The 18606-nt window shown below is 42.2% G+C and overlaps 1 protein-coding gene across 3 annotated transcripts in view; it reads right to left on the bottom strand.

Annotated features, from left to right (window-relative positions):
• LOC128644135 (testis-expressed protein 47-like) overlaps window positions 1-18606 on the bottom strand; it is a 43050-nt gene that overhangs the window by 16534 nt on the left and 7910 nt on the right. For 2 of the 3 annotated variants that reach the window (XM_053696857.1, XM_053696849.1), the window contains exons 2-6: window positions 15248-15381; window positions 1603-1675; window positions 1316-1410; window positions 1014-1078; window positions 6-207 (exon numbers count right to left, since the gene is read on the bottom strand). In XM_053696857.1, the coding sequence (XP_053552832.1) occupies window positions 6-207; window positions 1014-1078; window positions 1316-1410; window positions 1603-1675; window positions 15248-15373 (561 nt within the window). In that variant the 5' untranslated portion in view covers window positions 15374-15381. Of the gene's footprint in view, window positions 1-5; window positions 208-1013; window positions 1079-1315; window positions 1411-1602; window positions 1676-15247; window positions 15532-18606 lie in introns of those variants that run through there. The other variant, XM_053696854.1, reaches the window with a different exon arrangement.

Below are 18606 nucleotides of genomic sequence, written 5' to 3'. Positions count from 1 at the left end.
CAGACCTTGGGGTACTTTGATATGTGCATCCCCAGCTTTAGGAGTTTGCTCAAGCAGTCCTTGATGAGGTCATCGATGGGCTCCTCATTGTATTTGCCTGACAGATTCTGCTCTGGAGTATTTATGACCTTAAAGCTCCATTGGCTGAACATGCGTGTTGGGATGTTGTGAGACATCACCAGTATCCGTGGCTCCTGCACCAGATTCCTGTGGATACGCGCCACATAACACAGTCAGATGGGATTTAGACTCAGAATGCCTGAAAGCTTACAACCGTATCCACTATTAGTCGCTATTAACGGTATCACCTGTACATCACTTTTCTCATTTTCTTACTAAAGGATTTTTACTTTTTTTCCATGACATTTAAAGGGATAGTAAATTCAAAATGTATTTTATTTCTATAATCAAATTAGTCCTTTAGGTATACAAAATAGTATACATGATATCAGAGAATACGCAGCTGTAGAATGTTGCATATTCACCCTGTCCATGCTTTGCTGCCAATCAAACCTGTTCATGGAGCATATGTTATGTATAGTATTGCTTGGCCCTCTGATCCAGGACATGGTGAGGGCATGAAGTTGGCCAGTGTTGGTTTTAGGGTGGTCCTAAGGGGGAGCTAGACACCCAAAGTATTATTCTAAAATACCCAATTCTCAAAGGTGTCAACAGCCATAAATATCCATAATAGTTTAGTTTTCACATATTCTTTGTCCAACTTAGCTTAGATAAGGAGAGATGGAAAGGGGGGAAATTGGGTTTTTAATAAAAATAAATAGAGAAAACCATAGAAAATTATGCCCCCTACACATAATTACCACCTTCAACCATTGTTTTGCAGCTTTAGTGCAAACTGGGTAAGCACTTCCTGTTTATAAAGACCGCCCCTGAGGTTCACATACAGTAGTCATGTTAAGCAATCTGAGGGTGTGATTACATTTACTGCAGCAATAGCTTTAACAGCAGAATAAGATGAGTATGTGGGAAACAGAATGCAGCACAACTCTCACCTGACTCCTGTTTTTTTCTTTTCACATAGATCTCTCAGCGCACAGTAAAGGACATCACTGCTGGACTGAGACAGAGGGAAGAGTCACAAAGCAGACACAGATGATACCTCACACAGACTTGCCCCCCCCCCCCCGCCCACACACACACAGATTTTCCTGCCCCTCCTGAGACCCACCCAGTCCCCACAGATCAGAACCACATGTTCTCTCAGACCCCCTGATCCCACATATCTGTTCCCCAGACCCATTCTCAGATATATTTGCTCCTTACAGCAGGTACAAGGTGACAATCCTTTACCTACCTCCATAATGTGAATAGTGTATGATGAGTAAAGTAGCAGGACACCGGTTACACTCTCTCCCAGGTTATATTTCTGGAACTGCTGTTCCCAGAGATCTGCCAGGCACAAAAGGGAGGATTCTGCTAAAGCTAAGCCACGATAGATTGTGCCAGGTCAAACCTACCCACCTGTTTCCTGGCAATAAGTGTCATTTTTATAGGTTTTTATGTTACATTCCCTATAGCTAAACCTGGGGCCACCCATATCCTGTGCAGATCAGTAAAACTACCCTCAGTGTGTTATTTTACCTGCCAGGTCCCGCTTATCTGCCAGCTGCCAGGAGAGCTTGGACACAAAAACCAGACGATGTAGGATGGATTTCTAAAGAGAAATACAGATTTGTATTAACATTGCAATAAACTCTTCAAGGACAAGTGTAACTGATGCTTTATAATGTTGATGTTTTATACTTAAACTGCACAATACACTGTGTAGGTTTTTACTAAAATATGAAGACATGAAACACCTTTTTATATGAGCTGTGTTTGTGTATTTGTGTGTGTGTGACTATGTATATATGTGTGTGTTTGTTTCTATATACTGTACATGTGTGTGTGACTTTGTATATATGTGTGTGTTTGTTTCTATATACTGTACATGTGTGTGTGTCTGTGTCTGCGTGTGTGTGTGTCTGTGTCTGCGTTTGTGTGTGTGTATGTGTGTATGACTGTATATATGTGTGTGTGTCTGCATTTGTGTGTGTGTATGACTGTATATATGTGTGTGTATGACTATTTATGTGTGTGTGTCTGTGTTAGTGTGTGTATGACTGTGTATATGTGTGTGTGTGTGTCTGTGTATGTGTCTGCGTTTGTGTGTGTGTATGACTGTATATATGTGTGTGTGTGTGTGTATGTGTCTGCATTTGTGTGTGTGTATTACTGTATATATGTGTCTGTATATGTGTCTGCGTTTGTGTGTGTGTGTGTATGACTGTATATATGTGTGTGTGCCTGTGTATGTGTCTGCGTTTGTGTGTGTGTAGTACTGTATATATGTGTGTATGTGTCTGCGTTTGTGTGTGTATGACTGTATATATGTGTGTGTGTGTATGTTTCTGCGTTTGTGTGTGTGTATGTTTTTGCGTTTGTGTGTGTGTATGTTTGTATGTATGTGTGTGTCTGTGTATGTGTTAGTGTGTGTATGACTGTGTATATGTCAGCGTTTGTGTGTGTGTGTGTATGACTGTATATATGTGTCTGTGTATGTGTCTGCGTTTGTGTGTATGACTGTATATATGTGTCTGTGTATGTGTCTGCGTTTGTGTGTGTATGACTGTATATATGTGTGTGTACCTGTGTATGTGTCTGCGTTTGTGTGTGTGTGTGTGTGTATGACTATATATGTGTGTGTGTCTGTGTATGACTGTATATATGTGTGTGTCTGTGTATGTGCATGTATGACTGTATATATGTGTGTCGGTGTATGTGTCTGTGTTTGTGTGTATGTGTGTGTATGACTGTATATATGTGTATGTGTCTGTGTGACTGTGTATATGTGTGTGTTTGTTTGTTTGTTTATATATACATGTGTGGGTGTCTGTGTATGTGTGTGTGTATGACTTTGTATACTGTATATTGTATAATCCCAGAAGGGGATGTGAAGGCGCGCTGTTTGATAAAGCAGGGGGATGTATAAAAGACAATAAAGCGGAAAAAAAAAAAGATAATTAACAATGTTAGTTGTATCACAATTGTAACGAACAGTCAGATGATGAAAGGCCGTAATGGCCAAAATCCCTGGAAGGGTGATGTTCCTGGCGGTGAGGTCCCGGTAGGCAGCTCCTCTATGTCCCAGAGAACAGGGGTATTGCTATAGATAGATAAAGAAAAGAGGGCGCCACATAGGGTGATAACGTTCGGTACAGCAAAGATACAGACGTCTGTAAAGTAATGCGCTTACCAGAAGCTGTGGTACTGTTCTGTGACCAGTACTATCTCGCCTGCTAGCACTTAAATCAGTGGCTAGTACACTGTCAGACAGTCACTTGTAGAATCTTCTCTTTTTAGGTGTCGGCTCAACCGTTAGAGCACATGCACAGATTGTTCAAATACTTGTGTGAAAGTGCTGGATAAAAGGTAACGGACAACTTCCAAGTATAAAAGGTACAGGCTTTATTTTATAACGCGTTTCTCGACCACCAAGGGTTGTTCCATCAGATAAAAGCAAGTATGTGCTTTTATCTGATGAAACGACCCTTGGTGGTCCAGCACTTTCACACAAGTATTTGAACAATCTTTGCATGTGCTCTAATGGTTGAGCCGACACCTAAAAAGAGAAGATTCTACAAGTGACTGTCTGACAGTGTACTAGCCACTGATTTAAGTGCTAGCAGGCGAGATAGTACTGGTCACAGAACAGTACCACAGCTTCTGGTAAGCGCATTACTTTACAGACGTCTGTATCTTTGCTGTACCGAACGTTATCACCCTATGTGGCGCCCTCTTTTCGTTATCTTTGTATATATGTGTGTGTGTGTGTGTGTGTGACTTTGTATATATGTGTGTGTTTATTTCTATATGTGTGTGTGTGTAACTGTGTATATGTGCGTGTGTGCGACTTTGTATATACAGGGAGTGCAGAATTATTAGGCAAGTTGTATTTTTGAGGATTAATTTTATTATTGAAGAACAACCATGTTCTCAATGAACCCAAAAAACTCATTAATATCAAAGCTGAATAGTTTTGGAAGTAGTTTTTAGTTTGCTTTTAGTTATAGCTATTTTAGGGGGATATCTGTGTGTGCAGGTGACTATTACTGTGCATAATTATTAGGCAACTTAACAAAAAACAAATATATACCCATTTCAATTATTTATTTTTACCAGTGAAACCAATATAACATCTCAACATTCACAAATATACATTTCTGACATTCAAAAACAAAACAAAAACAAATCAGTGACCAATATAGCCACCTTTCTTTGCAAGGACACTCAAAAGCCTGCCATCCATGGATTCTGTCAGTGTTTTGATCTGTTCACCATCAACATTGCGTGCAGCAGCAACCACAGCCTCCCAGACACTGTTCAGAGAGGTGTACTGTTTTCCCTCCTTGTAAATCTCACATTTGATGATGGACCACAGATTCTCAATGGGGTTCAGATCAGGTGAACAAGGAGGCCATGTCATTAGATTTTCTTCTTTTATACCCTTTCTTGCCAGCCACGCTGTGGAGTACTTGGACGCGTGTGATGGAGCATTGTCCTGCATGAAAATCATGTTTTTCTTGAAGGATGCAGACTTCTTCCTGTACCACTGCTTGAAGAAGGTGTCTTCCAGAAACTGGCAGTAGGACCGGGAGTTGAGCTTGACTCCATCCTCAACCCGAAAAGGCCCCACAAGCTCATCTTTGATGATACCAGCCCAAACCAGTACTCCACCTCCACCTTGCTGGCGTCTGAGTCGGACTGGAGCTCTCTGCCCTTTACCAATCCAGCCACGGGCTCATCCATCTGGCCCATCAAGACTCACTCTCATTTCATCAGTCCATAAAACCATAGAAAAATCAGTCTTGAGATATTTCTTGGCCCAGTCTTGACGTTTCAGCTTGTGTGTCTTGTTCAGTGGTGGTCATCTTTCAGCCTTTCTTACCTTGGCCATGTCTCTGAGTATTGCACACCTTGTGCTTTTGGGCACTCCAGTTATGTTGCAGCTCTGAAATATGGCCAAACTGGTGGCAAGTGGCATCTTGGCAGCTGCACGCTTGACTTTTCTCAGTTCATGGGCAGTTATTTTGCGCCTTGGTTTTTCCACACGCTTCTTGCGACCCTGTTGACTATTTTGAATGAAACGCTTGATTGTTCGATGATCACGCTTCAGAAGCTTTGCCATTTTAAGAGTGCTGCATCCCTCTGCAAGATATCTCACTATTTTTGACTTTTCCGAGCCTGTCAAGTCCTTCTTTTGATCCATTTTGCCAAAGGAAAGGAAGTTGCCTAATAATTATGCACACCTGATATAGGGTGTTGATGTCATTAGACTACACCCCTTCTCATTACAGAGATGCACATCACCTAATATGCTTAATTGGTAGTAGGCTTTCGAGCCTATACAGCTTGGAGTAAGACAACATGCATAAAGAGGATGATGTGGTCAAAATACTCATTTGCCTAATAATTCTGCACTCCCTGTATGTGTGTGTGTTTGTTTCTATGTGTGTGTGTAACTGTGTATGTTTGTGTGTATATGCATGCGTATGTGTGACTTTGTATATATGTGTGTGTCTGTGTATGTGTCAGTGTTTGTGTGTGTGTAACTGTGTATGTTTGTGTATATGTGTTTGTGTATTTGTGTGTGTCTGTGTTTGTGTGTATGTGACTGTGTATGTATATGTGTGCCTATGTTTGTGTGTGTGTGTGTGTGACTGTGTATGTTTGTGTGTAAAAACACACATTGTAACAGTAGCTTACAATGGAGTCTTAGGTGCCGATGTATACACAGGGCTCTGCTAAACCCTGACCATAACAGCAACTTAGTCCACAGCACCGGTAAAATTCAGAAACAGACATGAGTTATTCATATTTCAGATTCCAATGTTCTTCACATGCAAGAAAAACTTATTTTTATTTATATATATATATATATATATATATATATATATATATATATATATATATATATTGTGTGTGTGTGCGTGTATATATATATATACTGTTTTACTTTTTCTCAAATATATGGCAAAACCTCAAAAGGGGATGAACAAATCTCAGGTAACACATCCCAGATCCTCTCCAATAGGGAAAACGTAATGATCCTCTGATCTTTCCACTTCCCTTGTTTCCTCAATCCCTTCAAAACCTGCCGTACCATAAATGATTTAGTCCCATCACCCAAACCCAACAACTTGAACCTGAAAGCCAATGCAGACAACCTCTTTTCCATGGCTGAAAAAGGCACACCCGAACTCCCTCAATGCCATAAACACTCCAACAGGCAACCCGTAAGGTCATCTACGCCTGTCAGGTTAGGTAATGTCCAGAAGAAGACCCAAATGCTAGGGCGACCTTTAACAACACCCTTGCACTCTGAGTTTAATCCAGGATGTGACCCCACGACAACTTCTATAAAACAAGGTACTCATGATATGGAACAGTGTTGGTCATAGTCCTCTGGGAAGAGTAATGGAATTCTAGATATCAGCCGGATAGACTTCTGAAGAGGGAACTGTATTCAGGCAGTTCAGGAATAGTCCTCCACAGTACCAGGGTTGCAGGGAAAGACAACTTATTCAGAGTAAACAGAGTATTCACAGGAGCCACAAAGAGGAACAAACAAATGGGCACCGAAGGAACAGGAACCCCGGAATAAGAAGCCAAGTCCTGACGTCAGCAGGAGGGGACGGCTCAGCCGAGCAGACAAACCTGTCAATCAAGCACGCAAGGAGGACCGCCGGAGCTTCCCGGCGACCGAGCGTGACACGCCTTCACGAACACCCTGACGAGACAACCAATCCTCCCAGCCAGCCCAGACTCGAGCGTAGCTGATTCCTTGACGCTACCTCAGTTCAACATGTGTGTCTGAATCCTTGGATGCACAGAGGAATCTTGTTTTACCTATGTTGCTGCACAAAAGGAAAATAAGTTTTAATGATTTGTACTTGAAATAAAGAATTGAATTTGAATTTTAACAGAGTTCCCCGGGTGAGTTCTTTTTTGTGGATTATCGAGCGTAAGCGGACCAAGTCCCAGGAGCCACGGAATCCTTCACCAAGGCCGCCAGTACTCTGTCCCAAGCTCCCACAGGTGGTCCGGACACTGACGCCCCACCTCGTCTGCATGCGGAGCCAATTCTCGAAACTGCTGCCACTGGAAACAAGATAAAGCGTTAGCAATACAGTTAATCGATACAGGAATATGCTTAGCCCACACACACACATTAATTTGAAAGCACCTCAACACCAACTATCTCAATAATCTCAACACAGGGGGGGAAGAGGCCGACAGGGTGTTCAAGGCCGATACCACCCCCATGTTTTCAGTATGGAACACAACAGACTTCTTCATCAACTCCTTTTCCCACACAAACAGAGCCACCACAATGGGGAACAGTTCTAGGAAAACAAGGTTACGAATCAAAGCTTCTGACTCCAGGAATCCAGCCATGCCGCTGCACAACAATGACCAATAGGCCCCAAAACCATGGCCACCAGCTGCATCAGTTACTAGGTCCAGGTCCACATTCGACACCCTGACCTCCTGGAACAAAGTCTTACCATTAAATTCCCTCAAGAACTGAGCCCAAACAAGTAAATCATTCTTAAGTTCCCAAGACATCCTAACAAAGTGATGAGGCTTAGCAACCTTAGCCATCACCAAGGATAGTCTCCTGCAAAATACTTGTCCCATCGGGATAATTCTACAAGCAAAATTTAATTTGCCCAACAGAGACTGCAAGTCCTTCAGAGTCACTTTTTGAACATTCAGAAAGCGTTGAATAACACCCACCATATCCCTAATTTGATCAAGGCGGAGCTGGCATTCCATCTTTTCTGAGTCAATGGTGATTCCTAGAAAATTCAGTGCTGTCAATGGGCCCTCTGATTTTTCCATAGCAATAGGAACTCCAAAATTCCTCGCCACTTGATAACACACATCCCTCAGTTGAACACAGACCTCAGATCCAGCCGGGCCAACAAACAAAAAATCATCCAAGTAATGGACTACAGATTTATTTATGGCCCAACCGGACCCGCACGACCCATTCCAAAAAAGAGCTAAAGCACTTAAACAAGGAACATCCCATGGGAAGGTCTACATAAAAGGACTTGTTAAAATAACAGCCCAACAAGTAATGTGACGAGGGGTGAACCGGTAACAACCGGAAGGCCGATTCGATGTCAATTTTTCCTAGCAATGCCAACGGACCTGCCTCCTTTACCAGTTGAACTGCCAAATCAAAAGATGTGTATGACACCGAAGTGAGTTCCTTAGGAATGTCATCTTTCACTGATCCCCCTTTTGGAAAAGAGAGATGGTGGATCATTCTGAACCTGCCAGGGTCCTTCTTAGGAACCACCCCCAACGGGGAAATCTGTAAGTTAGAAAGAGGTGGTTCCCTGAAAGGACTTGCCATGCGCCCGAATGCCACCTCCTTCTCAAGTTTTTCTTGAACAACCCCCGGTCACTCCCTGGCCGACTTGAGGTTACCCCTAAACTGAATTACCCCCCCAGAGGATGGAATATTAAAACAAAACTCAAACTCACTCCATAACAGCAATGCTATGTTCCGATACCCCCTCCTCTTAGCGTACCTGATGAGCCACCACTCCATCACGCTTACCTTCACCGGGGTTACCCCCTTTGTCTGAAAGTTTGGAACTTCCCCCAGTCTTACCCTTACGGATGCACTTGGAGAAGGAATGTGCCCTCCCACACCCTGAGCACTTGTGCCGAAACTTGCAGGAGGCTCCCCATTTACAGGTGCTTTCATTGAAAGCAAAACAAAATCCTTTTTTGACGGTTGCCGGCTGACCCCCCTGAGGTTGCCTGCCGGCTCCCACCCGAAAGGGCTGCGCAGTACGAAGGGAAGTCATGATTTTTAGCTACAGGCCCATGTCCCTATCGTCCCACCGCATTTCTGGTTGCTGCCTAAAACTGTTCATCATAGGCCCACCACAACATCCCCCCTGTACATCCTCTGCGCTGCCGCAATTTCATCTAAGTAGCAAAAAAGTGCTGCACCCTGGTCAGGAAACTTTCCAGCCATCACACTGTCGTAGATGACGAAAGCCTGAAACCAGTTGGTGAAGGTCTTAGGCAACTTTCTATAATGCCTCATCCTCTCCTCCTCTTCCCTCTTAGCCGAATCTCCCTCACCCCCATAGTCAAGTGCATGCCCAGCGGACCGATGGAGCAAAGGCAAGATCTCGCCATAGCAGTATCAGCAATCTTAAGCTCAGAGCCCCCTGTAGCCTTAACAGGTAAGATATCCCCGGGAACTGCTGGGACTGCACCTTCCTTCACCGGAGGGGGAATTACCTCCTTAACCCCCCCTAACTAACCGTCCCTCCCCCTTGAACAGAAACCTCTCCCGAAGCCACTGGAGGCACCCAAGCTCTGGCAACCGTGTAGGAACCAAAACTCCCAGCCCCCTCAATCTTGGCCAATAATTCCCTTACCCCACCACAATACACTCAGACAACATATCATTCCTGCCTACCCACACAAGACACCTAAATCCCTGCCTACCATCCTCCCCACACACACCTGTCCAAGCAGCTCCAACCCGCGTGGGCCAACCTGGGCGGGCATCAGTGGTCATGTCCTGCATCGGGCACCCGGTTGCTCTGGGCACCGTATCCGTCCTCTGCTGCCTTGTGTGTTGCATAACATCCTGCAAAAGTGGAAAATGAGACAAACCCCTTCATTTCCATCCATCCCTCAGTGATCCCTTGAATAGTGGAAAGGGACCTTATATTGGCCGTAACCCCCGCTTCCTCTCTTGGGTGCTGACTCACCCATACCACCCATCCCTACTTCCCCACTTTTCCTCCGCTGCCTGCCCCTGGCAGCGGGCCACAAATCACCAGGCCTTGTTGGCCGTCTATTATAACAAGGTGTACCTCTGCTCACATTCAAACATCTCCTCCCCCTGGAAAACTGGCCTGGACCGAAATCCACGGCCATTCTCACTGTTTTTTCCAAGACTATGCCCTTCCTCCTGCTGAACGCCGTCCTCCATGTCCAGTCTGATGCTGTTGGTCCATGAATCCTGAAGGCCAAGCGGATTCCCAGCTTGGCCGTCCCCTTCAAACACTGCGAGCCCTCAGAAGTACCAGGCCATGACCCTTGTCCCCTCACATCTGAAATTGATTGGACAGAAAATGAGGGATCACAGGAAGAACCTACTGCCCCCAGAACAGCAGGGGTCCTCAACCCTCACCCCCTTAGACCTGAGCCCTGCAGAATAAGAACATTCCCCCCCATCTACAGACCCAGAGGCCTACTCTTCGTAGGGGTAGGGGGAACAACCTCGTCCTCTGAGGACTCCAATCCCAGGGCCAGATCCCCCACCTCTTCCCACTCCTCATCAACCATAATAGGGGAACCAGGAGGGTTGTCTTCCCCCACTACATTAATAGCCCCCTGCACTGATAAACATGGGCAGTGGTTCCTATAAGGCCCACCTGACTACCTACCCCTTGTCTGCCTACTGACCCCAAAGCAGCTCCTGCCCTAATCCCTGCCCCTATCCCAGAAAGACCCCCAGCTACAGCCTCTAATACAGGAGGACCCCCAGCTCAAGAAACTTCCCCCCATACTGCCTCAGGCCCAGCCGGGCCATCACACAAGTCCCGCCTCCGCTGACTCAAGGGGACAAAATGACATGCCTCAGGCCTCCCCAGGCAGTTTTCCCGGACCTCCTGCCCCCATAATCCACCTTACGGGACTGATCAGGGGGTGGCCTCTGCTCCTGGACCAGGCCACTCCGACTCATCCTGCACCTCAGTGATCACCTGATCACCCGCCGCCGGAACATCTCCTCTCCGCCGCCGCCCAGGACTCGGGCTCGACCGCCTCTTGCCCCCAGCAACCTTCACCGCCTCAGGACTTAGCCACACTTGGGTCCTGGAACGTCGGACCAGATGGGTCCTGACCGCAGACTCTGAAACAGTACCCTGTTCCAGCAGGGACCGGAGGCACTCCTGAAGCCAAACCGGCCCTCTCTATTCAGCTGCGTCCCTTAACTGGGCCAGTATACTATTCCAAGACTATTCCCTTCCTCCTGCCGAACACCGTCCTCCATGTTCAGTCAGATGCTGTTGGTCCATGAATCCTGAAGGCCAAGCAGATCCCCAGCTTGGCCCGCCCCTTCAAACACTGCGGGCCCTCAGAAGTACCAGGCCGTGACCCTTGTCCCCTCACATCTGAAATTGATTGGACAGAAAATGAGGGATCACAGGAAGAATCTACTCCCCCCAGAACAGCAGGGGGCCTCAACCCTCACCCCCTCAGACCTGAGTCCTGCAGAATAAGAACATCCCCCCCCCATCTACAGACCCAGAGGCCTGCTCTTCGTAGGGGTAGGGGGAACAACCTCATCCTCTGAGGACTCCAATCCCAGGGCCAGATCCCCCACTTCTTCCCACTCCTCATCAACCATAATAGGGGAACCAGGAGGGTTGTCTTCCCCCACTACATTAATAGCCCCCTGCACTGATAAACATGGGCAGTGGTTCCTATAAGGCCCACCTGACTACCTACCCCTTGCCTGCCTACTGACCCCAAAGCAGCTCCTGCCCTAATCCCTGCCCCTAACCCAGAAAGACCCCAGCTACAGCCTCTAATACAGGAGGACCCCCAGCCCAAGAAACTTCCCCCTATACTGCCTCAGGCCCAGTCGGGCCATCACACAAGTCCCACCTCCACTGACTCAAGGGGACAAAATGACATGCCTCAGGTCTCCCCAGGCCATTACCGGACCTCCTGCCCCCGTAATCCACCTTACGGGACTGATCAGGGGGTTGCCTCTGCTCCTGGACCAGGCCACTCCGACTCATCCTGCACCTCAGTGATCACCTGATCACCCGCCGCCGGAACATCTCCTCTCCGCCGCCGCCCAGGACTCGGGCTCGACCGCCTCTTGCCCCCAGCAACCTTCACCGCCTTAGGACTTAGCCGCACTTGGGTCCTGGAATGTCGGACCAGATGGGTCCTGAGCGCAGACTCTGAAACAGTACCCTGCTCCAGCAGGGACCGGAGGCACTCCTGAAGCCAAACCAGCCCTCTCTATTCAGCTGCGTCCCTTAACTGGGCTAGTATACTATCCAACGAAGCCATCTGAAGCAAGCGGGAAAAGGCACGAAGCAGCTGCTGTCACCGCACAAATTTTCTAGTGACTTCTTGCCTTTTCCCGCTCAGCCCCTCACCCATTACTTTGATAGGCTCCGCCCCCTAATCTAAATAACTGCCCAGCAACCCAAGGAGCCTCCCCCAGGTCAACGTCCCCTACATAAACTACGCTCTTCCAGGGACTGATTTTTTATAAGAAGACAAACAAAAAGGTATTGGCGGACATCCATTTTCAAAAGCACAACATATTTTTTGAACTGCTGCAAAAAATTGCCTGCAAACAACAACAAGGGACAACTATTCTTTTTAAATAAAATTAGGATCTTTTTTTTATAAGAAGAAACTGTCCTTATATAATAGGATTTAACAGTTATAATATAAATTGGGAAACCGCTACGTTGTACAAGGGTTAAAATATTGTCAAGCGCTCCAAGTCTCACTGTAGAGAACAAGGTTATTTTTTCCATTACTGTCAGAGGATGGTGACACGATATTATAGATATAGATATTATAGATATTATAGGTATTAAATATATAGATATTATAGATATTAAATATATAGATATTATAGATATAGATATTATAGGTATTAAATATATAGATATTATAGATATTAAATATATAGATATTATAGATATAGATATTAAATATATAGATATGATAGATATAGATATTATAGATATTAAATATATAGATATTATAGATATAGATATTATAGATATAGATATTACAGATATTATAGATATAGATATTACAGATATTATAGATATAGATATTATATAGATATTATAGATATTAAATATATAGATATAGATATAGATATTAAATATATAGATATTATAGATATAGATATTATATAGATATTATAGATATAGATATTATATAGATATTATAGATATAGATATTATAGATATAGATATTATAGATATTAAATATATAGATATTATAGATATAGATATTATAGATATTATAGATATTATAAATCACAATTATGTGAAACACAAATTTGGAACTTCTGTTTTATTTTAAAACCATGATTAAAACAATTGTTTACGGCCTTACAAGACAACAACATTTTGTATAGGAATTCTGTTTAAAACAAAAAGTACTGATACAATCACAATACTACGAGTTTGAAATGACAAGATATATTTTAAGACCATGATTGGTAAATTATACATGTAGCGGGGGTGATTTCTGTAACCTTGCGTTAGCTGTACAAGATTTCACGTCAATTTCTGTTACACCCAATACTATAAAACTTAATATAATAACCACCAATACAATAAAACTTAATATAATAACCCCCAATACTATAAAACTTAATATAATAACCCCCAATACTATAAAACTTAATATAATAACCACCAATACAATAAAACTTAATATAATAACCCCCAATACTATAAAACTTAATATAATAACCCCCAATACAATAAAACTTAATATAATAACCACCAGTACAATAAAACTTAATATAATAACCCCCAATACTATAAAACTTAATATAATAACCCCCAATACAATAAAACTTAATATAATAACCACCAATACAATAAAACTTAATATAATAACCCCCAATTCAATAAAACTTAATATAATAACCCCCAATGCAATAAAACCTAATATAATAACCCCCAATACTATAAAACTTAATATAATAACCCCCAATACAATAGTGATGGTTAAAGCCCCGTTTTACTGTTTTCACCACACAAGTTTTTTACACACTGATAGAAACATATGTAAACTGTGCGTAAAAAAAACAAAAGCCTATCTGAGATTTTGTGAAGTAATCTTTTTATGGTTTTCTACCTGCTAACTATTGGGCAACTATGTAAATGTGGCAGCCACCAATCAGCAGCTTGCTCACAGTAGTGCATTAGGTATGCATTTCGACAAAGCATACCTAAAGAATGAAACTAATTAGACAATAGACGTAAACTGGAAAACTGTTTACAATTGTTTATTCTATCTGCATTATAAAAGAATTTAGTTTTTTTGTCCCTTTAACATCAGCTCCATAGCGGCAGTTTACTTCCTTTCATATCCTAACAGCTACATAGCAAGCAGCTTGGCACACAAAATAGTCCCATATATCAGACCAGCACTATTCTTAGTGTATCAGGGAGACCACAACTTCCAAGCTCATATCCAATATGACAGAGAAGCTAGTCCCATAACATCTAAAAATCCCTTTATACCTTAAGTATGGGGATCCTCAGGATTTGCAGTCCATTCCTGCTAACTTTAACTATGTGTTTAATGATATAAAAACAATTATACAATAATAAATGCTCTAACACATCTATAATGCACCTTCATGTCCCTTGATTTGAATACCCCGGGACAGAAATAAATACTGTGATATGGTGGTTCCTCCTCTTCATTTATATTTACATCTTAATGCCGCATTATCTTTTGAAATAATTATGAATTTGATGTAGTTTCTTTGCATTTTAAAATGATCTAATGTTACAAATTCATTTTTCATTAACATTTTAATGCTTTTAAAGGGACATTTAACACTTTGAGATGGTAATATAAAATGATAAATTGTATATATAAAAAACACTGCAATATACTTTCATTATTTATTTTGTCCCCTTTTCCTGTAATTCCATTCTGAAATTGTGAGCTTTTCAGTTCCTGTTAGAAATGGAAGTGCAGAAAACTGCTAAATCCAGCACAACCATTGGCTGCACACTCTAGTGACCTATTTATAACTGTCTGTAATTGGCCACAGCAGAGAAGGTAACCTAAGTTACAACATGGCAGCTCCCATTGATTTATAGACACTAAAACTTTACACTTAATTTGTCACTATGTAAACAGCTAAAGAAACTTTACAAAATACATCTACTACTCAGACTAATCTTTTCTATGCATCATTTTATCTAGCATTTATTTAGTGTTTAATGTCCCTTTAATAATCAAACCTCATAACATAGATATGATGAATAAAAAGTTGTTGCACACAGGAAAGGATTTGCACAATTTGATTTCTCATTGCATTGGTGCAATTTTACTGCTCTACAGAGTGACCTGGAGAACAGACCACAGATAGTGTGTCACACTGTCTCAGACTGGGACTACTTACTGCATCGTCACGAGAGTTCAGGAGGATCCTTTTGTTGAGCAGATGATGAAATAAACTTGTTCCTGATTTTTCCAGGCTGTGATCTGTTTTTAACTCCCCGTCTCTCGTTTTTCCATAGTCTTCCATACCCAACTCTTGAAAAAATATAAAAAAAACTTACTAACTTCTGTGCTAAAACGCTCTCTGTGTGCTCTATAACTTTGTCTAAAAAAATGTAAATATCAAAGAAATAAAAAAAGTTAAAATTGATTAACATTAGTGCTTAAAGTGAACAATGAGGCAAATAAAAAGGATTCTTCTCAATAAGTAAAAGTACAAATGAGTGCAGACGCTGTGTTTACGTCCCCTACACAAAGCTATGAGGTATCTTAGTAACAGGAGTTTGTGGCTGGGCTGGTTTAGTGCTCAGACTCTGCTTTTGTTGACATTTCCTATTATTCTGTACAGTGGGGACTTGTTGCTGAGTAACTTGCTAAATAAAACTAATTTGCCACTGTTTTTGGGTCATTGAGCAGTTTAACCCCTCCACTGCTAGCAAAGGCTGCAAAGAAATGACATTGTGCAATGCATTTGTCTTAACAAAACAATGCTTCTAATAATTCTATCAATGTTTCAGCGAGAGCCTTTACTGTACATGGGAATATTGAGCATATCTAGATATGTTCAGTGCAACAGGACAGGATATGAGGGGGGGGGGGGGGGTTGGCCTTGAAAACCCTCAGCTCCTTTAAAAGGGACAGTAAACATAATTAGAAGACAATTCTGTTGTGTTGTTCTAGAATAACATACCAGCCAAGTCTTAACATTTGTAAAACAAATTAACATCCTTTTTACTGTTATATTTTTAGCAACCAAACTCCACCCACTGTTTGCCTTAGTTGTTGGAGCCAGTCTGGGCTCTAACCTGCAGACAACGCTAGTCACTTCATAAAGATGGATTAAAGTAAATTGGTTTGCGCTCATTACATGATAAAGCTGATTTAGGATAGATATGTAGCAGAGTTAGCCTTGTCAGGTAGGTACATATCAAGTTGTGATAATTAGAAATTGCTCAATTTTCAGAGTTAAATTACATGTAAAGGGGGCAAAATAAATAATTCTAATATATTGCAAAGTTGTTTATTATACATGACTAAACATTTTATATAAAAAACTCAAAGTGTTCACTGTCCCTTTAAGCCCTAGGAACCCTGAAGAAATAAAAATATAAATACCAATATTCTAATAAACTTAACACATAGGCCTCTAGTCATAGGCCTCTAGTTACTTACCTGCCTTCGCCGGCCCCAATACGCCCGCCTAAGCTCGCCTCACATCGCCGCCGCGGACCTGAATACGCTCACCAAAGTTATCAAAAAAGATGTCAAAAAGCCGCGCACCAAGTACGGGGCGATGAGCAGCGGACTGTGATAGTTATCACTCATCCGATCTCACTGCTCTTCGGCTTTTTCCTAGCTTTATTGATAAGCTGTCACTAAGCACCCACACTAAACTGTTCTACCCCCTATACCGGCGCCCCCAGAGCCCCCCGCAACTAAATAAAGTTATTAACCCCTAAACTGCCGCTCCTAGACCCCGCCGCAACTATAATAAATGTATTAACCCCTATACCGCCGCTCCTGGACCCCGCCGCCACCTACATAATACCTATTAACCCCTATCCTGCCCCCCCTATACCGCCGCCACCTATAATAAATTTATTAACCCCTATCCTGCGGATCCCGGCCCCCTCCTCAACTAAATAAATTGTTTAACCCCTAAACCGCCGCTCCCGGACCCCGCCGCCACCTATATTAAACTTATTAACCCCTAATCTGCCCCCCCTACACCGTTACCACCTATAATAAATTTATTAACCCCTATCCTGCCCCCCCTACACCGCCGCAACCTATAACAAAATTATTAACTCCTAAACCTAAGTCTAACACTAACCCTAACATCCCCCTATCTTAAATATTAATTAAATAAATCTAAATAAATATAACTCTTATTAAATTAATTATTCCTATTTAAAACTAAATACGTACCTATAAAATAAACCCTAATATAGCTACAATATTACTTATAATTATATTGTAGCTATTTTAGGATTTATTTTTATTTTACAGGCAAATTTTAATTTATTTCAACTAGGTACAATAGCTATTAAATAGTTATTAACTATTTAATAGCTACCTAGATAAAATAAAATCAAATTTACCTGTAAAATAAAAAAATAGCCTAAGTTTCAATTACACCTAACACTACACTATCATTAAATAAATTATTCCTATTTAAAACTAAATACTTACCTTAAAATAAACCCTAAGATAGCTACAATGTAATTAATAATTACATTGTAGCTATCTTAGGATTTATATTTATTTTACAGGTAACTTTGTATTTATTTTAACTAGGTACAATACGACCTAGCTAAAAGAAATACAAAATTACCTGTAAAATAAATCCTAAACTAAGTTACAATTAAACCTAACACTACATCATTATATTAATTAAATTAATTAACTACAAATACTCCCAATTAAATACAATTAAATAAACTAACTAAAGTACAAAAAATAAAAAAAACTAAGTTACAAAAAATAAAAAAATATTACAAGATTTTTAAGCTAATTACACCTAATCTAAGCCCCCTAATAAAATAACAAAGCCCCCCAAAATAAAAAATGCCCTACCCTATTCTAAATTACAAAAGTTAACAGCTCTATTACCGGCCCTTAAAAGGGCCTTTTGCGGGGCATGCCCCAAAGTAATCAGCTCTTTTGCATGTTAAAAAAAATACAACCCCCCCAACATTAAAACCCACCACCCACATACCCCTACTCTAACCCACCCAAACCCCCCTTAAAAAAACCTAACACTACCCCCTGAAGATCTCCCTACCTTGAGTCGTCTTCAGCCAGCCGACCACCGATGGAACAGAAGAGGACATCCGCAGCAGCCGAAGTCATCATCCAAGGGGCGCTGAAGAGGTCTTCCATCCGATAGAAGTCTTCATCCATGCGGCGTCTTCAATCTTCATCCATCCGGAGTGGAGCCTTCTTCAAACGAGCCAACGCGGAGCCATCCTCTTCCAACGACGCCTACCCGACGAATGGATATTCCTTTAAGTGACGTCATCCAAGATGGCGTCCCTCGAATTCCGATTGGCTGATAGGATTCTATCAGCCAATCGGAATTAAGGTAGGAAAAATCTGATTGGCTGATCCAATCAGCCAATCAGATTGAGCTCGCATTCTATTGGCTGATCGAAACAGCCAATAGAATGCGAGCTCAATCTGATTGGCTGATTGGATCAGCCAATTGGATTGAACTTGAATCTGATTGGCTGATTGCATCAGCCAATCAGATTTTTCCTA

Source organism: Bombina bombina, chromosome 1 (genome assembly GCF_027579735.1).
Source record: "Bombina bombina isolate aBomBom1 chromosome 1, aBomBom1.pri, whole genome shotgun sequence".
In the NCBI taxonomy this organism is placed as follows: Eukaryota; Metazoa; Chordata; class Amphibia; order Anura; family Bombinatoridae; genus Bombina; species Bombina bombina.
This window is presented reverse-complemented; position numbering and strand designations above follow the sequence as displayed.